A 22575-nucleotide genomic window follows, 5' to 3' on the forward strand; every position below is an offset into this window, starting at 1 on the left:
ACCACATCATCTGCAAAAAGCAGAGATGAAAGCCTCAGCCCACCGAACTGCAACCCCTCCCCACCACGACTACACCTTGATATCCTGTCCATGAAAATCACGAACAGGATTGCTGACAAAGCGCACCCCTGGCAGAGGCCAACCCACACCGGGAACGAATCCGACTTACTGCCGAGGATCCGGACACAGCTCTCGCTTTGGGTGTACAGAGATTTGATGGCCCACAGAAGTCACCCCCTCACCCCATACTCCCGCAGCACCTCCCACAGTATCTCCTGAGGGACCCAGTCATATGCCTTCTCCAGATCCACAAAACACATGTAGACTGGATGAGCATACTCCCAGGCCCCCTTCAGGATCCCTGCGAGAGTGAAGAGCTGGTCCGTTGTTCCACGTCCAGGAGGGAATCCACATTGTTCCTCTTCAATCTGAGGTTTGACTATCAGCTTGTTTTTTTACTTTTAGCCTCTGAAGAAAAGAAAACAGAAAGGGCCTAAAGTTTTCTAAGTTACCTGGAGGAAGAGGGACACAAATGGGAACATTATAGCTCAATACTTTAGGAAGAATCGATCTGGTCAGTAAAAAATAATGCAGTTATACTGTTATTCACAAGTTGGCCAGCAGTAATTTTTCCTACATCATGTTTTGTGTTTATACTTAAACCTTGTGGCACTAGGAAGCCCCCAGAAGTGGAGGAGTTGCTGACAGATGACATTCCTCAAGATATCCCAAGTCTTGGTACGCATATTGACATCTGATAGCTTAAATAGCTTAAAGACGACCTTTATGTTTTCATTTAAAAATGTGAAATGTGAAGTAGTGGCCATGATTTTTTTATGCACATGCAGTAACAAAGCCATTTCGGAAATTACTTTTCTTTCTTTAAATACACTGTCCTTTACATCAATTTTTGTGTTCTATTATTTTAGCTCAACATCTTCAGAGACTAAAAACCCTACTGAGTTCTGTCAGTTCAGTCCTTGAATCAGCAGAAGTGGAGGAGACACCCACCATGTCAGCATTGACAAGGAGACAGCTAATGTCTGAAAAAAAATTCAGAGCTGCAATGCCAGAGCTCTTGAATTCGAAATTGGGCGCAGAGACTGTAACTCCATATTGCTGTCAGCAATGTAAAACAGCTGATGCTGTGGTCCGGTGCCTAGACTGTGTTCCCTCAGGAACTCAGTTTCTCTGTTCTGCGTGTGACCCAATCATTCATGCTAAAAATATCTTCCATGATAGAGAAGCCATGATTGGTGTTTTTTTCAGACCTATTCCTATCACATCCAAAGTGGTAGAGAATGAAAGTGGCCACTATCAACTCGGCGAACAAGGTGTGTTCAAAGAATTTAGTAATGTCGTCTTCCCATGTTTTCATAATATGCTGCTTGTACAGTGGCACAATATAAGCTATGTGTGAAGTTTGCTTTAGGTGTATTTTTATTTAACAATATGACCTTTATTCACTGCAGTGTGTCTACTTCCAATTCCTCCACCAACACCCACCTGCTCCTCTGGTTCAAGCCAAGACTTCACCATTGTCCCAGGAAAGCAGACTGTCTTGGTGACTATCAATGGTAAGATGTCACTCCCTTCTACTTTTTATATCCCAACAGAAGTTTTGTCCTGTGTTGGACATATACTGTTCAAATAGTAAATATATTTTTATTTGTTTTCAGGTTAATACAACCTGAGCCTGCCTGATGTGTGCTGCCCACTTTGCTCTTACAAATGGGCCCCAGGCATCAGTGACTTGATTGACTATAGATACTGGCCAGCAACCACAAGCTGCCAGATGTTATTCAAGTTTGATGTTTTCACATCATTTGAACAAATTAAGTTGGCCAGTCCAGCTTTATCCCAACAAGCATTTCTCATAATGCTTGAACATCGGGCCCTTTTCTACCGGACGGGTAAAAAGACTTATTTGCAAGATTTTGGAATTCCAATTTTAAAAACCTTTTATTAACCAAAATATTGCCATGCTTGTTTCCAGACGGGTAGTGTTTGTGGTGACACCTTCCACAGAGTCTACGGAGAGTTTGCCTTACTTCCTGCTTTGCTACAGTGCGGATGCTTTTCTGCTTGCTCTCGCTTTTGCTTGCATTTTTTTGTTGCTACTATTGTGGAAGAAAACATGATTGAGAAAGTGAAAAACAGGCAGAGGTCCCTGTACTGGGGACATAGGCCTGATAAGCACATTCTGTTTAGAAAACAATTGAACTGTATTTGGGCATGATGACGTCTCGACACCAAGTAGGCGCCACTGATTGTAAATGTACTGAGTGTGTATTGGAAAGACCTGACAGGGCGTGTAAGTGTTGTCAGCCTTGTTATAAGACGGGAAGTTCTGTCAAAGGTATGGTAATTTTGGTATGGTGAATCTCGGAACTCTGTGACGAGTGTATTAAACCTTGATTCAATAAATTATCCTTGATTGCTGTGAGACCTCTCTGCTGACTCCTTCTTGTAGACCTTTCTATTTTTATAATACATTGTTCTACCATAGTCTGCACAGAAGTTCAGGTACTCCGTCCTACAATGTGTCATCCCTTTTATGTCCTCACCGTACGGGTCGATCAGCACATCACAGACTGTGGTGTTGTAACAGTCTCTCATGGCACTTTCCATCTCAGGGGACAACCTCCTGAGTTGTCACCAGCTGTTTTTGGACCAAGGAGGTATATAAGGGCTGTAGGTGAACCAGGTTGTGATCAGATAACCCCAGTGGGGGGAGGGGAGTCGCTCTGTATGCATCCCTTACATTAGCATACAGGAGATCAATTTTCCTGTTATGTCTGGTGGGACAGTCTACAACCTGGTGAAAAACAGCCAAAGTAGAATCCAAAGTTGCATGATTAAAGTCCGCAGAGATGATCCTAAATGGCTCAGGGTGCTTTGTCTGCAGCCTTGCAGTGACTGAGTGGATCTTGTCACAGGCAGTGGCTGCGTCCGCTCTGGGAGGGATGTAAGCACAGATGGCAATCACGTTACTGAACTGCCTCGGCAGATAATATGGCCGCAGGCTAACAGCTGGCACCTCCAGGTCCCGGCAACATGAGACTTTCTTAACTGAAATAAGTCCTGGGTTATACCAGTGGTTGTTCACATACATGATGAGTCCCCCCCACTGCTCTCACGGCAGTGAATCCCAGCAGGTCCACGTTAGCATCCGGTATGAGCCATGTCTCCATAAAGATGAACAAGCTGCTTTCAAGGTAGATCCGCTGGTTGTTCAGCACGGACAGCTCGTCGATCTTGTTTGGCAGCAAATTCACATTCCCCATGATAAGGAGGGAACCGATGGCTCCTAGAGCCTCCGATTCTCAGCTAGGCCTTTAGCTTCGCCTCGGCCTTGCAGCCCCTGGGTCTCCTCAACAGCTCCACCGGGACCAGGTGTCGTATCCCCGCTCGTTCCTTTATGCACAGAGCCAGCAGTTCCTCTCTTGAGTAATAGAGAAAACTGGCTCTTTGTTGCATTTTAAAGTTATAAATATCCATAGGATATATATGAAACACACAATCTCATAACAAGAAGAGTAAAGAAGTAGAAAGAAAGAGGTCAAAATAGGGTAAAAAAGCTAAAAACCAGGGAGCTACTGGAGAGGCAGCCGCCTCCTACAGCGCCAGTACTACTACTCTCTATCGCCACACCGTGGATGCAGGAAGTGGGGCAAAATTGCCAAAGATTGCCTGTGGCGATACGCCCTTCATGCAGTGTTTGACGGTTGCTGAGACACATGGCCACACTGGTTGGAGTCTGGCCAGTTCCCCCAAAGTGCACCGAGTGTGAGAGCCTGTTTCTCGCTGCTTGCAGCTTTGATGCGGGCCTGAGCGCCGCCAATGTCAGCAAGGAACCTATTGTATTTGTGAGGATTATTCTTCACTGCAATTATTATTATTATTTGAACAAATTCATTGTCTTTTCCAGGGCCTTAACATATCTAAAAAGTCCCCAAAATTTGCTAATTTGTCAAGTCTAATGTAAATTTAGGTGTTTTATGGGTCTCATTCATGGGCGTGGCAAAATTGTTTAGTAGCACCCCCTAGAAAGTTGCTAAAATGAGCCCCTCGATGAGGTTTCACCTAGAGTTACGAAAATCAGTAGGCTCATAGAGAGTGAGCAGACGCACAAAAAAGCCTCAAGAAGACATATCCTAAACCCAACAGGAAGTAGGCCATTTTGAGTCGAATATGCAAATTTAGTCCATATTTGGCCATTTGATGGTGCCATAAACTTGCCCTAGAGATTCAACTTCAAAATTTTGCCTGTACCATCTCGAGACCCTTGTGATCAAAGTTACCTCATCTTGTAACCTAATTTTGCAGCGTGTGGCCATGGTGTGGTGACTAATGTTTTTTTTCTCCATGAAACAGGAAGTATGTAATAACTTAAGCGTAAATAGTCCAATCTGCTCTAAACTTCTGATGATTGATGAGAATACGGTCCTGAACAGACCCACATCTCAATAGTCAGAGCGTCCCCTAATGGCGACAGGAAATATGTGGCTTTTAAATGGTGTCATACTTTATTAAACTCCTCTTAGAGATTTACCTTGATTGGCTTCAAAATCTGCATGTTCCATCTAAAGACCTTAGTGATCAAAGTTACCTCATATGGTAACCTAATTCTGGAGGGTGTGGCCTTGGCGTGGCGTTGGCCATTGGCGTCACGTCAGATATGAGAATGTAGCTATAACTTGAGCAATAATTGTCCAAAATGTCTCATGCATGACAAGAGCCCCGCCCTGAACAAACCTACATGAAACAGTGAGCGTGCACCTACTGGCACACCTTAGATTACAGCCCCTCCTCAAGGGTGGACCAACTTTTATGAAAATCTGTTGGCACCACCTCCAGATGTACAAAAAAGCCTCTTGGAGCAAAATCCTTAACTCAAAATTCGAAACATTGTGTCTCAGAAAGATGCAGAAAAACTAGTCCATGCATTTTATACTTTAAGCTGGACTATTGCAACTCCTTATTATCAGGCTGCTTCAATAAGTCTGTTAAGAGTCTCCACTTGGTTCAAAATACTGCAGCTTGTGTACTAACTAAAACATATCGAAGTTAAAATATATTTATCTTGTATTAGCTTCTTTGCACTGGCTACCTGTAAAATCTAAAATGGAATTTTAAATCCTTCTCTTTACCTACAAAGCTCTTATTGGTCAGGCTCCATCGTATGTTAAAGAGCTCATAGTACCGCATCACCCAACTAGATCTCTGCGCTCTGAGAATGCAGGGCTACTTGTCGTTCCTAGAGTCTTCAAAAGTAGAATGGGAGGCAGAGCCTTCAGCTACCATGCTCCTCTCCTGTGGAACCAACTCCTAAGTGTTATTCGGGAGGCAGACACTGTCCCCATATTTAAGAGTAAACTTAAAACTTTCCTCTTTGATAAAGAGCCCAAAGCTATGTTTTTATTTTTAAGCTGATTTTTTCATGCTTCATGATGCTGCTATAGATCTAGTCTGCCGGGGATTATTATTTTTATCCTGTTGCTGATACTTTGAGCTTTTATCCTTGTCCTAGCTTTTTATCTGTCTGTATCATTCATGTCTCATCAATGCATGTAACTAATTCAACTCCATGTTTGCCACCAAATTATCATCATTGTCATGTTCTGTCACCCTCTGCTGTATTAACTACAATAACTTGTAAGTCATATTCACATTGCTATAGCTATCACTATAGTCACTGTTACTTTGTGGTTGCTTGCATCTCTGGTGTGTCTGAGCATGTTGTCTATTGTGTCGGTGAATATTGGCGTCATGTTATAAAACCGGAAGTTGCTGTACATTTAGCATACATCGTCCAATATTCACCATATTTTTGAGGCATGGCAAGAACCTGACTGAACACACTAACATTTCAATATTAACTCACAGCCACAACGTCACATGTTAGCAAAAGGAAGTCAGCCTAATATGACAAACATTAAATTTTCAATGTGTGTTCTTCGTTTGATATACAGCAAGGCAAAGCATCTTTGGTAGTTGCTCTCTAGCGCCACACAGTGGATGCAGGAAGCGGGGCAAAAGTTTCCATAGAAAGCCTGCGGCACCATATCCTTTGCGCAGTGTTTGACAGTCACTGAGACACGTGACTGCACCGGCCAGCTCCCCCGAGGGCCCGTTCATCGCTGCTTGCAGCTTTAATCATTATTATTGTTACAACCGTGACAGTGGAGTTCCTGTGCCGTCATCAGGAACTCCACTGCTCAGATATTATGGAAACGTCAGTAAATGACATGGCTTACTGCGGGGAGACATTTTTTTTTACATAAGTACAGAAAAAAGAAACATGGAATGAAGGAAACCACTCTTTTAGTTCCTGTGTTGCCTTTATTAAGTCCTTTCAGTTTGGGAAACACTCACTGTGTCAGAGATAGACACTAACAATCATTCTCCCTCTTCCAAGACGCAAATTAATTTACAGCGCACAGCTGCCACTCACAGTACTTTAAAAAAGATTAAAAGATAGTTTATATACAGAGGCTAAGAGTACTCGCCGCAGCAGCCCAGCTTCGCTGCAAGTCTCACCCTCTCTCTCTCCCTCATTGCCTAACAACCTCCAGCTGCATTATCAAATAAAAAAGAAAGTTCATGAAAGACAGGCAATTGATTCATTAAAAACATATAGAAAGATGATTGATATCAATGAACAATTGATCACTTCTGAAAGGACTGTGCTCCAGCTGCGACAAAAAAGGAGCACACCCACAAAAAAAAAGTTATCACTCATTGATTCTTAAAGCTAAATTACACCAACATCTTAAAAAAAAATTGTTAGAGCATGTGCAACATATACAGAGAATAAAAGTCCCTGATGCAGCAGCCCTGGAATCAACACCGACCTGCAGCCCTTTACTGCATGTCATGCCCTCTCTCTCAGTCCTATCACTTGTCATTTTCAAAATTGTCCTGCAGAAATAAAAGGCATGAAAAAAATATATATTTCAAAAAGAAAACAAAATTCATCTACTGTGATGTCACTTACGTGGAAGGTTATCCACTGAAAATTTCATAAAACCACCAATTAGATGGCGTTGCCCAAACCCTCAGTGACTTCACCAATTCCATTAGCTTCCCAGGTTTCCAGTCTCGTCTTCTGTGTTTGGTGTCAATGTGTATCTGGATATGAGCTCCTGGTTGGTTCTGGTCCTCCACAGTCCCCTACATCAGCCATCTCCTCTTTGAGGGTCCTCAAGTGACAGGCTAGGATTATTTTATGAGAGAATCCTTGATTACAAACTGAGCAACTAAATGGTTTCTCTCCTGTATGGATTCTCATGTGGCGCTTAAAGCCTCCTCTCTCTTTAAAACCTGTTTTACAAACTGAGCAGGTGATTTATTTCATCTTTGCGTGGGTTCTAATGTGATAAACTAGGTTTTTCCTGAGAGAGAATCCTTTATCACAAACAGAGCAAATAAATGGTTTCTCTCCTGTGTGGATTCTCATGTGGCGCTTTAAGCCTCCTTTCTCTATAAAACCTTTATTACAAACTGAGCAGGTGAATGGTTTCTCTCCTGTATGGATTCTCATGTGTATCTTTAACTGCCCACTCCGTGTAAATGAACTCTCACAGACTGAACAGCTGAAAGGTTTCTCTCCTGTGTGAACTCTCATGTGTTGCTTCAGAGCTGCTTTAAAACCAAAAGTTTGGCCACACTCAGCGCAGCTAAATGGTTTCTCACCTGTGTGGACTGTCATGTGTACCTGTAACCTTCCCTTTTCTGCAAAAGATTTCTTACAAACTGAGCAGCTGAATGGTTTCTCTCCTGTATGAGTTCTCATGTGTTTATTCAGACTCCCCTTGATGCCAAATCTCTTCCCACACTCAGAGCAGCTAAATGATTTCTCTCTATCACTACATCTGGACTCCTGAGGTTCGTTGGTCTCCTTCCAGTCACAACTATCATCAGTCTCAGATTCAGAATAATCTCCAGTCTCTTCATCAGTATCAGTTTGTCTTTGTTGAAGCTGTGATGACTGAGGTTTCTGTCTATCGTCTTCTTCAATCTTCACAGGGACGGGCGTAAATGAGAACTTGATATCAGCCTTCTCTGATCCCTGAAGCTGCTCTCCCTCCTGATTGATCCAGAGATTCCCCTGTTCCTCTTTGATGTGTGGGTCAACTGGGTCCTTCTGTTCCACACTGGAGCTCCACTCCGGCTGCTCAGAAGGAACCTCTTCTTTAACCATCAACAGCTGCTGGACATCTGCAGGACAGAATGAAGTACAGACACGTTACTGACCCACACTCAAACTAAACAAAAACATAATACTAAATGGAAATTAATAAAAGATTTTAAAAAATCCATCCATGCCCCCCATTAATATTTTCGTTATCCGCCTGGGGAGCCCTGAGGCTTTTCTTTGGTCACTTATGGTAATTGGGTGGTGTTGGTAGCGGGAGCAATGCAGATATCAGCTGCTGAAAAGTTTCATTTTTGAGAGTGGAAGGAGAGGGTACGACAACAAGAAAAACAAAACGCAGGGTTCAACAGCTTCACTGAATACAGCCAAGGATAATTGTGGATGTTAAAGTGTGGTTTACAAAAAACAGCAAATATTGAAGAAGGCCTGTATCAGAGCAAAGTCAAAATGTTGAAGGACCCCAGGAAGCTCTGCCAGATGAAGATGGCGGGGCTTAAGAGGTTATGAACAATGGAAACTTCAAATGGTCCAAAACTCTGCTGCCCGCCTCCTTACTCATGTGGGGATTTTTAATCATCAAGTGTTGATTTTTGTCAAACTATAATTGAAGTTCTTTTATTACTCACTGTGTACGTATCAAAGTTAAATAAAAATGATTGAGCATGCTTTCACATTATTATCAATTTAACACGGATGCTATTTAAAAGGGTGTTGCAGATTCATTCCAGTTTAAAACTAGGTACAATAAAATGAAAGGGGTCAGCCTCCCAGAAGGTTGGATTCTTCAGAGTAGGTAGTGTTCTTTCTAAAGGAGCTGATGGATCATTGAAGGATCCAGAGAATTCAACTTGTGAACGAATGGGAGCCAGTCTGGTAAAGATAGAACCAGGAACAACATTACATAACAACATTCTGAACCAATCACAACAACTCAATGACTTTATTGCGCTATAAATGCTTTGTGAAGGAGGAGCTTGGTGCTCTTTCTGCCTCGGAGGTCGCAGAAACAGCTTGGCTGAGAGCCAAGATCCCTTTGACTTCTGATATTCGAACGAATATTAGGCAGCCCTCAATATTTGAACCCCTTATGGACATTTTTGTAAATGTGTTTGCTTGTAAATGTTTTCAATTCAGATTCCAAGGCATTTCGCACCTTTGTGAAGAGATTGTGTTTTATATAGATCCTATGGATATTTCTCACTTTAAAATGCTACCAAGAACTGCTGGCTCTGCGCACAAAGGGAGGAGCTGGGATACGAAACCCCGTTCTGGCAGAGCTGAGGAGGAGACCCAGGACCTGCAAGGCTGGGTCGAAGGTAAAGGCACAGCGAGTGGAAAATCGGAGGTGCTACAAGCCATTGATTCCCACTATAATCTTTGGGAATGTGAACTCGCTGCCGAACAAGATCGACAAGATGTCCCTACTGAACAACTAGCGGATCTACCGTGATAGCAGCTTGTTTATCTTTACTGAGGCATGGTTAAACCACCTCATACTGGATGCTAATGTGGACCTGCCGGGATTCACTACCGTGAGAGCCATCAGAGACACAAAAGCAAGCGGAAAAAGCAAAGGTGGGGGACTCATGTATGTGAACGACCGGTGGTGGAACCCAGGACATGTCCCAGCAAAGACAGTCTCATGTTGACCTGACTTCAGGCTGCTAGCTATTAGCCTACGGCCATATTATCTCCAGAGGGAGTTCAGTCACGTGATCTCATCTGCGTTTACATCCCTCTCAGAGCGGACGCAGCCAATGCCTGTGACAAGGTCCACTCAGTCACTACAAGGCTGCAGACACAGCCCCCTGAGCCATTAACGATCATCTCTGGGGACTTTAATCATGCAACTTTGGGTTCTTCTTGTTGTCTACAGGTTGTAGACTGAGATAGAAAGTGCCCTTAGATACTGCTACAACATCAGTCTCTGAAGTGCTGATCAACCCGCACAGTGAGGACATGGAGGGGGATGACACATTGTCTGACAGAGTACCTGAACTTCTGCGCAGACGTGGTTTCCCCTGTCAAGACTGTCCGCTGTTAACCTAATAACAAGCCATGGGTAACAGGGGAAGTCAAGGCTGTCCTCAACAAGAAGAAGGTTGCCGTCAAGAGCAGGGACAGGGCAGGCCCCTCGTCTCCTCACCCTGTACACCTCGGACTTCTGCTACAATTTAGAGCTGTATGAATGAGTATGCCGATGACACAACCATCGTGGGATGTATCAGGGGTGACAGAGAGGAGGAGTATCGGATTCGGGTGGGGGACTTTGCTATCTGGTGCCACACTTACCACCTACAGCTCAACACCTCCAAGACGAAGGAGCTCGTCATTGATTTTGGGAGGTCTAGACCAAGTCCGGCTGGAGGGAGCTGAGGTGGAGGCTGTGGACAAATACCTCGGGTTGTGGCTGTACAATAAACTGGACTGGAGAACACACACAAGCCACCTGTACATGAAGACACAAAGCAGGTTGTACTTCCAGTGCAATTAATAATCTACTCATACATACCTGGACACTTCATTTTTTGTGCAATAACTTTATCCAGCACTTTAGTGCAATAATGTAATCTTACTGCACATTTCTGTCATATAGTCATATAAAACTTATCTTATTCATTTTTTCTACATTAAGCTTATCTGATTTCATTTTCCGTGAATTTTATTTTACCTTTATTCTTACATCTACTCCATATATACTCACTGGTCACTTTATTATTAGGTGCACCTGGTGCTTCATAAAATGTCAGTGTGGTCTTCTGCTGTTCCCTATCTGCTAGGAAGTAGGTGGTGGTGTGTGTTCATGGATGCGCTCCTGCATTCCTCTGTTGGAACCAGTGGATATTTGAGTTACTGTTGCCTTTCTATCAGCTCGAACCAGTCTGCCCATTCCCCTCTGGCATCAACAAGGTATTTGCGCCCACAGAATTGCTGCTCACTGGATATTTTCTCTTTTTCTGACCATTCTCTGTAAACCCTAGAGATGATTGTGTGTGTGATTGGCTGATTAGAAATTTGCGTTAACGCGCAGTTGGACAGGTGCACCTCATAAAGTGACCAGTGAGTGTATATTTAACTAAGAGTTTATTGTTTACTGTTTAGTTATACTTTCTGTATTTATTTAGCTAAGAGTTTATTCTTATACTGTATTTTTTTTTATACCTCTCTTTTGTTCTTGTAAGCTCCTGGAAATTCAATTACCTTACCTTTCATCCGACCAAAGCAAGCGTACCGCTCCTAGGCACGGTACAGTTGCACTCACACCGGTCAAACGAACTAGACTTTAGGCGTGAAACGTGCTTGGGGACAGTACAGATGAAGAGCGTGAGTGCGCCCAAAGAGAAGTCCAAGTCTGTATACCTCCGAAGCAAAGTCAGCGGCTAGGCGCTCAACAGACCACATCAATATTATTCATAACCTTTTTACCTCAAATAAAATCTAGCCTGATACAAAAATCACCCCTCTCAGTGTTGTCATGGACATATGGCTTAAACATACAGACTATAATGTTTTTTTGTACCAGTCTGTTCCAGTTTTTAAATAGGTTTCATTATGCTGTGAAAACAGCCTATTTAACATAGGGGTCAATGAGAAATTGCTCTATTATGAAACATGCCCCTAGTGGCCACCTGGCAAACTACGATGTTTTGAACTCCGGTATTGGATCAGCCAGGAAATCTCTGTGGTTTGGGCTGGTTGATTGGTTGTTAGCGAGGATATAATTCCTGTTTATCATGGCTATGTCATCCAATTCCTTGACACAATTCTATATCACTGCGCTTCCATCTTTGTTTACAGTGTAGGGACTTTAACTTTAAACGGTCAGAAGATTTCAAGGTGTTGTTCGGCCCAACAAGAACACGGCTGCTTAATTATCATATTATTATTCCCTTTACACCTTGGCTGTTAACATGCAGTGATCTGAACAGAACAAGTAAAGTTAACAAACCTGCTCGGTCTAACAGGAGCTGAGGGCTGAAAGCAGCTTCCAGTAGTTTCCATTTCCGGCCCTTCTCCTTTGAACGGCAAAGTTCCTCCTCGTCCTCTGCCATCGTTCTTTCAATCAGCCCAAATATCTCTTCAACAGCTGCAGTTAGTCGCTGCTTCACCAACGCTCTCAGCAGTGAGGACGAATGAGGTTTCTCTTCATCTTCACTCTTCACAGGGACAGAAGTGGATGGGGACTTGGTGATATCATGATCGTGAAGCTGCTCTCCCTCTTGACTGGTCCAGAAGTCCTGCTGTTCCTCTTTAATCTCCTGGTCCAGACTGGAGCTCCCCTCATGCTGCTCAGCCTCTTCTTTAACCACCAACAGCTGATGGACATCTGCAGGAAACAATGAAACACAGACACATTACTGATCACTCAAACTCAACTGATATCAATAATTATGAGGAATATAAGACGTGATATAAAATAAGATGTGCCCTCTAAAATTGGTAACAGTAAGGCTTATGTTTACTTTATCTTACATTCTGTGTAATAATAATGCTATGTTTAAAATATTCTTTTCTTTGTCTTTTAGTACGATCTGGGACTCAAACCCTGGCTGCCTGCCTCTCCAAGATCCTATCAACTGCTGAGAGGAAGGAATTTGTGCGAGATTTTACCAAGGCTCTTGTTGGAGCCACTTGATATTCCACTTGAGAAGGCCCCCAAGCTGGCTGCTTTTCTCCAGAAATACTGCAAGCAGGGCGGAGCCCTTCCAGCTTCATCCCACCTCTGCTCTGACTACCTACCAGAGCTGTTCCCTCAGTGTGTGGAGGACATTAAGTGTGCAGGGGAAGAAAAGCCTGTCTATGTTTTATTAGATGAGATGACAACTCTTCTGCAACCCGTTGGCAGGTCACCTCTGGCAGTTAACTTCAACACAATGTCCCAGGCAGTCATTTCATGCCTTAACAGCTACAACAATAATTTTAGTGATGTGTGGACTTTTTTAACAGACTCGATAAACTACATGAAGAAAGCCTTCAACACCATGATTCATGGCCTACTCCCCAACTCCATAGAGAGTGTTTTGCAAGGCACCGCAACGTCGCCAAGAGCTGCGGGCCTATATGCAGGCATTGGGCTTGGCTCCTGTTATGCCAGTTTGTTTGCTGTGATGATACGATTAGGTTCCTGAATTGAAGTTGTCCATTACCTGGACAGCTTCAATCCAGGCTTTTCGGGACCTGAGAGTGCTGCTATAAGAGAAAGAAGCTACTCTAAAAGCCCATGCGATCTTCATTGTTGAGCACAGCGCTAAGACCACCATTACCGAACTTTATAGTCAACTGGAGAACCTCCTCATGCTGTTTGAATATAGCCACACTGTAGGGGCTGATAATTGGCATCCCAGGACCACAGAAAGGCTAAGGGAGCTGGATAATGATCATTGTTCTGCCTGCAATGAGCTCTTTCAGAAGACCATGGCTGACTGCTCTGCAAAGATGCAGATTGTGATGGTGTCACACCCCAGCATGGAGCTCTTCAAAGCCCTCCCAGTGTTTGACCCAGCAAAGGTAGATTGTGTGAGAAAAAAGATCCAGGACTACATCCAGGTGGCCCCTGCCCTTACGTGTGTGTCAGCTATGGAATGGTACCGCTACATCCATATGGCCAAGAGTGATGCCGGGAAGGTCAGTCCTGTGGAGTGGTGGGCCACCAGAGAGGACAGAATGGCCACTCTTGCCCCACTTGCGTGCATAACCCTGCTGCTACACTGCAGATTTACAGTCTGATTGACCGACTGACTGGCTGACTAACTAGCGTACTTGCTCATTAACTGTGTTACTCTCTCTTTTATTGATTGATAAAGTAAGTTCTGTTTTTAAAAATTAGTAGAATTGCAGGGGAGGTCATTGATTATTTAAAGATATGGTTCTCTGCACAATTTTTTATTTAAGCAGTTGTTCTTGATTTAGTTATTGGACAAATGAATTCTTGAAGTAAACTGGGCTTTTCCAATGTACATAAAATAAACTATTATATATATATATATATATATATATATATATATATATATATATTATATTTAGGTTATTTAAAACCTTTTAAAATTGTTTTTGTTTTAAATATCCATTCAATATGAATTTGCACTATATTTACATATTTGTCCTTATGACATTATTTATTGAAATATCCTTTTTTGTACATATGCTCAGTTTTTGCTTTACACATTTGTATAGCCTAATTTGAATAAATTCCATGAAATGTTCTTGAGAGTAAATAGTTTTCCATTGAATAAAAATGTCAAAATTTCATTTTGACTATGTGGTGACTATATTTTTGACTTTGTGGTACATTTCTGTTTACTAGAGTCACACATCTAGAGTTCAGGCTGCGACACAGCACTCTCCTATGTTGCCCTGCCAATCTGACCCCTACACCTTTAGGCATATCAGAGGTGCCCAGGGGACAGATGCACACTCTTCAGTGGCACTTGCCTGGTCTTGGAAGCTTTTTTGACCCTTAAAGTTTTCTTTCTATCTGCAGGAGTTTTGAGCAGTGATTGAATCTAGAAATAGATGTACTTGTTGATGTATGTAGATGTATTATTCCTGAGGAAAATTCAAATGTGGTCAACTGCTCACATAGAATATGACACACACAGTGCAACAAAAGGTTAGATCACCTAATGATTCCCCCGGGGAAATGCTGAGGACAAATAGCGTGAAAGCGTGAAAATTCTCAAGTCTCAAGTCTGAGGTAAGCAGCTAGCCCAAATCAAGTCTCTTATTGTATTAATAAATAATAAACTGGAATTGAAGTGCAATAGTATTGTAAAACAAAGTCCCAACTAATGACACCTAATAATCTTGTGAAAAAAAGAAAGTCTGATAAAAAAGTCTGATAACCAATACTGCAACCAAAATAATCGGACTGCACACCCCAAATCTACAGGAACAACAAGGCCATTACACACATCACTCATGAAATAACCCTGAACACTACTCACCCACTCAGCTGCTATTTCTCACTCCTACCCTCTGGCAAAAGGTATAGTACCATGAGGTGCAACAAAGCCTGTTATAGCAGAAGCCCAATCCCCTGAGCCATTAAAACAATCAACAAAACAAAACCACACAGATAAATGTATGCAACAATGTATGTCTCCCAAACTGTATAACTGTATGTCTGTGTTTTTCTGAAAAATGTTTTCATGTGCCATCGTCTATAAAAGAGCCTGCACCGTGAAAAAGAATTCAAATAATAAACTAACCAACACTAAATGACAATAAGGACAGACCCAGAGCCAGCAGCTGTGACTGAAACAGCCACAGAATCATGACAAAAAGAATCTCAAATAATACTAAGGAACTAAACTGAAAAATGTGCTTCGCTGTTAGATGAAGTGGAAGCAGTGTTACAAAGTAATGACTGAAAATTTCACAGAAACAGGCTGTCCTATAGCATAATATAAAACATAAAATAAAATGACACCAAATCTTTCTTAAAAAAACCCACATACATTTCTATGAGAAAAGTGATTCTTTGTAGATCCAGGGGTCGGCCATCTTGAAATTTCATGTGGCTGGGAGTGTTTTCTCGTCAAGTAATCCTTAGAGACTGTCCATACCAATTTGCATGCTTGTCACTAACTTAATTATATCGCTTAACTGCTCCATTTAGGCGATGGTTATCCTGAAAATGGCTACCATCTTGAAATTGCAAGTAGCTATTGGTTGCTTATTATCACGTGACCCAGAGACTGTTCATGCCCATTTTCATGCTTGTATCACCAAATAAACCAATCACTTAACTGCTCCACTAAGGTGTCGGCCATCTTGAAAAATGGCCGCCATCTTGAAAAAATGGCCACCATCTTGAAAAAAATGGCCGCCATCTTGAAATTTCAAATATCTCAGACAGTTTTCTTGTCAAGTGACCCATGGAGACTGTCCATGCCAATTCCACACTTGTATCATCAACTGAAAGATTCTGGCGAAACAAGCACTTAGCCGCTCCACTCCAGCCTTCCACCTCCCACCAGGCAGTTTTAATATAGGATTTTAGGATTTTACTTGTTAAAAGCTACTCAACTCCAAACCATGGATTACACCACAGCTAAGTAAAAGCCTGTAGGAAAAAGACAGAGCCTTCTAGTTCAAGGACTAGACAGCTCTCAGCACCGCAAACTGGGCAGTAAGAAATTAGGTCTTCAAAGACAAACTAAAATATAAAAAATAAACTGGAACAAAAATGAAGCTCCATGAACACCAAGCAAGCCTTTCACATGGCCAAAACACTGACCGGACGTGCACCTAGACCTAGTACTCCAATTCCACCCGAGCAAGGAAATGAGCAGAACATCTTCAACCGGTTTGATGCAGACGACTACCGTACTCAGAAGAGTGTTGCAGACTGCTCTCCCCCTACTCAACCCCAGTACCCTTCTCAGAAGAGGATGTCAGGCGGAAACTGAGGAGATGCAAGCCAGGCAAGGCTCCAGGGCCCGATGGGATCTCAGCCAGGCTGCTAAAGACCTGTGCCACTGAACTTTCTGCAATATCCATTCACTCTTCTGTGAAGTCTACCGTCAATGTAAAATCCCCAACCCCTGGAAAACGGCTATAATAATTACAGTACCCAAGGAACCATGACCCAAAGAACCAAACAACTACCATCCCATCGCCCTTACATACATCCTAATAAAGTGCATGGAGTACCTGCTGCTTCACACCATGTTGCCACACATCCATCAACACCTTGATCCCCTCCAGTTTGCCTACAAGGTCAAAAGGGGTACGGAGGATGCTGTGGCCTGCCTGCTGCACCTCCTCGTACAACACCTGGAGTCCCCAGGTACGACTTCCAGGATCCTATTTGCAGAGTTCAGCTCAGCTTTCAATACTATCCAGAGGCACCTACTGATCCAAAAACTGCACCACCTCAACGTCGCGTCCCGCCCGATCCATCTCCTCCACAACTTCCTCACCAACAGAAGTTGGTAAGGCAAAGAAACTACTCTGCAGATTCCGTTTGAGTTTCGTCATCAGACTTTACTACATTAGGTTTTTCTTTAACCCCGGCTGGTCTGAGGTCAGCATAAACAAAGTATTAACAAGGAGAGAAGATAGTGCAATTAACATGATACATGAAGCGCCTGCCCTGAATCCCTCTATATTTGTTGCAGCGCACCATTGTCTTACTTGTCTTGTTGTTATATTCAGACTATTTTTTAACATATATACATGGCTGTAGTAGTTAAATGTTCATGTTTGTCCTGAAGGCGGGTCTGAGGTCAGTAAGAACAGAACAGAATGTGAACGGAGAGAGAAGCACAAACCTGCTCTGTGTAGCCGAAGCTGAGGGTCGTCAACGGCGTCAAGTAGTTTCCGTTGTCGCTCGTTTTCCTCTTTTGAACGACAAAGTTCCCCTCGTACTCTGCTATCGTCCTTTCAAACAGCCCAAATGTCTCTTCGACAGCTGCAGTTAGTCGCTGCTTCACCAACACTCTCAGCATTTGGACTTTACTCATTTTCACACGATGACTCGAACTGTTTCTCCACTCAAACTCCGTCACAAACACTGTTACTTCGTCCAACTGTCACTCTGACTAGCGCCGTGCTGCTCACTTTCAGCTAGCATGCTAAGCTAACTTGGATAGCTGGATAGATAGAAGGTGAACAGCACAGGATTATCGAAAAACACAAAGAGACTGTGATGAATCAGTACTGCTGTAGCTCACACCACTTTCCTAACACTTACACGTTTGTTTTGGACGCCATCTTGGTCAGAGTGTGACGTAAGCCGCAGTAAAGAATACAGGTTCGGGGGCATTTGAGTAATTGTGCTTCAAAATAAATGTCGGGAGTCTCACAGGTACATAAGAAGCGATAAAGCACTGACCAAAAATAAAATGTGGGAATGTTGGCAGAATAGGTGGGGTGAGGACAGTTATTTAAGAACATACTATGATTTGCAAAAGACAGTTTGAGTGTTAAATGAAGGATCCCGAGAGGAAGTTACTTTATCCAGATCACACTGGCTTCAAAATAAAAGACCAAAATGACTGGTCTCCTCAGAAAAACACAGGAAAATGTTTCTCAACACAAGGTCCAAACAAGTTGTTGTTTCGGAACAACCTGGGCCGTCTTCAGGGAATCCACTGCTCAGATCTCATGGAGATGTCATTAAACTACATGTTGAAAGTAAATGGACTGGAGCACCTTACAGTACACGCCACATTCACACATACACACGGTCATACACTGATGGCAGAGGTTATCATGCTCAATACTTTCTCTCCTGTGAATACTCATGTTGCTTCAGAATCGGGCAACCAGAGCAACTTAACCATTTTTCCCCCAGAGTGTATCGGTGTACTGTATTTTGAATATTTCTGTAAGTTTAAACCTGACTGAGCTTGTCTGGTCTCAATCATCATCACTGTCTTAAAGTGAATTTCCAGTGTAAAATCATCCCAGGGTCTGTTTAGGGAATTTGGGTAATCAGATAAGCCATCAAGACCATTTTTTTCATGTATGCACCATTAATGTAGATTTTCCAGAGAGTCGTGAACAGCCTGCCTCAGCTAACAAGAATAACCTCGGGGCCACGACTTGAATGCATTAAAACGTCATTTTTAACCACTAATACTGCTCCAAATAATACCAAACCTCTGCGGTAGCATGAGAAGAGTCCCTACACATTAACTGAAGCACCAACAACATAGTATGTGAACACGGAGTGTATTAAAAGAGTGTTTAGAAAGACTTACCTACTGGCCCCGGTTCAATTCAAGTCAATTACCAAATGCAGTCCAAAGGGAAGGAGCCCATTGCTGATTTATTCCAGCAAAACACGTAAACCTTGCGGTTTGCTGCAGCCGCGGTAGTCCCTCTGCCTAAACGTCTCCATCGGCATTTCAATGTCCAGATTCAAAACAATAAGCCACTGGTTTATCAGAGCACAGTCATCGTATCGCAATGGCAGCCTATGAAAAGTCAATGGGTTGTAAGCTTTCATTTTTGTTTCACAGCTGTGAAAGATACAAACACAACCCATTCTGTCCCTCTACACTTCAAGTTGCAGGCTAGTCATCTTTACCTGTTCCTGCATTCATTATGCGTCTTTCGGCAACACACGACCCCTGACCCCTGAAATCTGCGTAATGTTTTGGTGCTGTGTGGGACATTTCACCAAACCACAATGTTTCCATGTTTTGCTAGAATAAATCCTCAATGGGCTCCTTACTTTTGGATTAAATTTGGTAATCGACTTGAATGGAGTAGCTAGTAACGGGGCCAGTAGGTAAATCTTTCAAAACACTCTTTTAATAAACTCTGTGTTCACATACTAAGTTGTTGGTGCTCCAGTTAGTGCGTAAGGACTCTTCTCATGCTACTGTAGAGGTTTGGTGTCATTTGGAGCAGGATTAGTGGTTAAAAAAAGACGTTTTAATGCCTTCAACTTGCCGCCCCAAGCTAATCACTGCTAGCCGCGACAGGTTGTTAGCGACTGTCAGCGACTCTTCGAAAAATCTACGTTAATAGTTCTTACACAAAAAAATTAACTTGATTGCTTTTCTGATGAACCAATTTGCCTAAAAAGACCCTGGGATGATTTTACACCAGAATGTCACTTTAAGTCTCAGATTAGAAGAGTGTGGTTCCCTCACATGCTGCATGGCTCACCCCTCACGGTTCAGCACGAATGTAACACGGATGCAGCCTGGCAAGCCGGGTTATATTCACGTAAACATCGCATGATTACTCTCTTTTATATGCAGTAAGTGGTGGAAGAAGTGCTCAGAGCGTTTACTTAAGTATAAAGTAGTAATACCACTGTGAAGCAGCATAGCCAGAGAGTCAATGATAGACAGACAAACTTATTAGTTTTCACTGAGCGCCATGTTTATTTACAGTGTTGTAATCACACACATATAATAAATAAAAATAAAAATAAAAAACAAACAAACTTGAAACTATCAAACGAAAACTAGGGAAAACTGTATCAAAATTTGATCACACCAACTTAAACTAAGCACATGGTCGTCTTTACAAACATTTTCTTAACCCCTGAGCAGCAAAATGCCCCTGCTTTTATGCTGGGGAATGCCCCACTATACCAGATGTACGGTGGCCCTGAAGTACAAATCACAACAGCAAATAGAAAAACGCAACAGCAAATCATAAAACAAAATGCCAAATAAGAAAACAAAACGCCAAATAAAAAAACCCAACAGCAAATCATAAAACAAAATACCAAACGAAAAAAACAAAACGCCAAACAGGAAAACAAAATAGCAAATAGGAAAAACAAAATGCAAAATAAGAAAACAAAACTCAAAACCGGAAAGCACTTCAACAAATCCTATACACAACATTAACTTCTTCCTGAAAAGGTACGCCTATCTAATCAGAGGATGGACCCTCCTGATTGGACAGACGGACTGTCTGTCTTTTCACAGGAAGGAGAGGTGGAAAACCCGGAAAAGAGCCTTTCGCTATTATTAAGATCTATTATTGACGCAGGGCATCATTACGACGTGATACTTGATGTGTTCTCAACCAACCAAAACATCGGGATGAGTATATCGGACTATGTGGGAAGTACTTAAGCAAAAACACTATCTGCGTGTAAGATGCAACCTTTGCTCACAGCAGATAGCTGAGTAGCTGCCCTGGTCCACGCAGCTCTGTAAGGACGGCATGTCTCACCTCATCCAGTCTTTCCTTCCGTTCAACCCTGCTTCTCTCAAACGTGACTTACATTATATAACTCCATACTATGTTTATGGGGCTGTAAGTGTCATGAATGGTGCGAGGAATAACTTTGATGAGCAGGACCCAAATGCAGACAAGGACACCGAGTAAGATTTCAACAGATATTTAATAAAACAAAAAAGACAAAACTAACAAAAACCAGAGAATGGGAAAACAGGTACAGGGTCCAGGTGGAGACGAGGGGAAAACCAATCGCGGGGATCAGGAGACAAAACATGAACGGGTGGAGGAAAACAGGAACTCAGGAAACTATAAAAAAAGAAACAAAGAAACGATTAACAACACAAAACGCAACACAGGTAGAAAATACAATCATCAGAACTAGGAAGCCAACCAAGAGAGAGAAACACGAACCACGAAATTGCATAACTGTCTGGCGCCTGACGTGAGTCACATCTGGCTATTTATGATCCACAGCTGGGCGGAACCACGCCTACCAGCTCCAACAGACAAACACAAAGGGAATGACACAAGCAGGGAGAAACAGACAGAGGGAGACAAACTCAATTCAATTCAATTCAATTAAATTTTATTTATAGCGTCGAATCATAACAAAAGTTATCTCAGGACACTTTACAGAGTAGGTAAAGACCACACTCAATGACTTATTTATGATTTACATAGACCCAACAATTCCTCTGTAGAGTACGGTGGCAACGAAAACCTTCCCTATAACAGGCAGGAATGTCAGACAGACCCAGCTCTGTGGAGGACGGCCATCTGTCTTGACCGGTTGGGGAGGAAGAAAAGGAGAGAGAAAGAGAGAAAAGACACACAGATGGACAGAGAGAGACAGACAGACACACTTCCAGAGATGCAAGCAAACCCTTACAGTAACTATAATAATATTTATAGTAATGTGAATATAACGTATATGTTAAGACAGTTAATACAACAGAATAGTAGAAACAAGCACAGCTAAGGTGACAGAATATGAAAATGATAATAATTATGGTGGCAAACATGATCAGTGATGAGTATTGGCAATAGCAGCTACGATACAGCTACAAATTTTATAGTTTATCAAACTAGTGATAGTATATATGAGTAACAGTGATAAAAGCAGCAGGAAGCGTCATGTAGGACCACGGCAGCAGGCACCACCACGATCAGCAGAGACCTGCGAGACAACAAAGCACAAACAGCTCCGGGGAAGAAGCTGAATTAGTAACATGCATTGATGACACATGACTGATACAGACAGAGAGGAGAGAAGCTCAGAGTATCAGGAAAAGTATTATCCCCCGTCAGACTAGGCCTATAGCAGCATAATTAAGCAGAATAAAGTCTCATCGTAAGCCCTAGCTGTAAGCTTTATCAAAAAGGAAAGTTTTAAGTTTACTTTTAAACAGTGTCTGCCTCCCGAATAACATTTGGGAGTTTGTTCCACAGGGGAGGAGCTTGGTAGCTGAAGGCTCTGCCTCCACTTCTACTTTTGGAGACTCTAGGAACGACGAGTAGCCCTGAATTCTCAGAGCGCAGAGATCTAGTTGGGTGATGTGGTACTATGAGCTCTTTAAGATACGACGGAGCCTGACCAATAAGAGCTTTGTACGTAAGGAGAAGGATTTTAAATTCTATTCTAGATTTTACAGGTAGCCAGTGCAGAGAAGCTAATACAGGAGAAATATGTTCTCTTCTATTTGTTTTAGTTAGTACACGAGCTGCAGCATTTTGGACCAACTTGAGACTCTTAA

The 22575-nt window shown here is 42.5% G+C and overlaps 1 protein-coding gene across 2 annotated transcripts; it reads right to left on the minus strand.

The window, feature by feature from the left end:
* Positions 1-6501: 6501 nt before the first annotated feature.
* LOC310964861 (uncharacterized protein) lies at positions 6502-17832 on the minus strand. Of its 2 annotated transcripts, none has more exons than XM_083938155.1 (3): positions 17437-17832; positions 12111-12488; positions 6502-8223 (listed from the first exon to the last, which is right to left on the minus strand). In XM_083938155.1, exons 2-3 carry the CDS (start codon positions 12211-12213, stop codon positions 7352-7354), a joined length of 975 nt encoding a protein of 324 aa, XP_083794281.1. In that variant the 5' UTR covers positions 12214-12488; positions 17437-17832; the 3' UTR covers positions 6502-7351. Both variants share the same exon structure in this region, with proteins under 2 accessions (XP_083794281.1, XP_083794282.1).
* Between the last annotated feature and the right edge of the window lie 4743 nt (positions 17833-22575).

Source organism: Echiichthys vipera, assembly GCF_963691815.1.
Source record: "Echiichthys vipera genome assembly, chromosome: 23".
NCBI classification, from domain to species: domain Eukaryota; kingdom Metazoa; phylum Chordata; class Actinopteri; order Perciformes; family Trachinidae; genus Echiichthys; species Echiichthys vipera.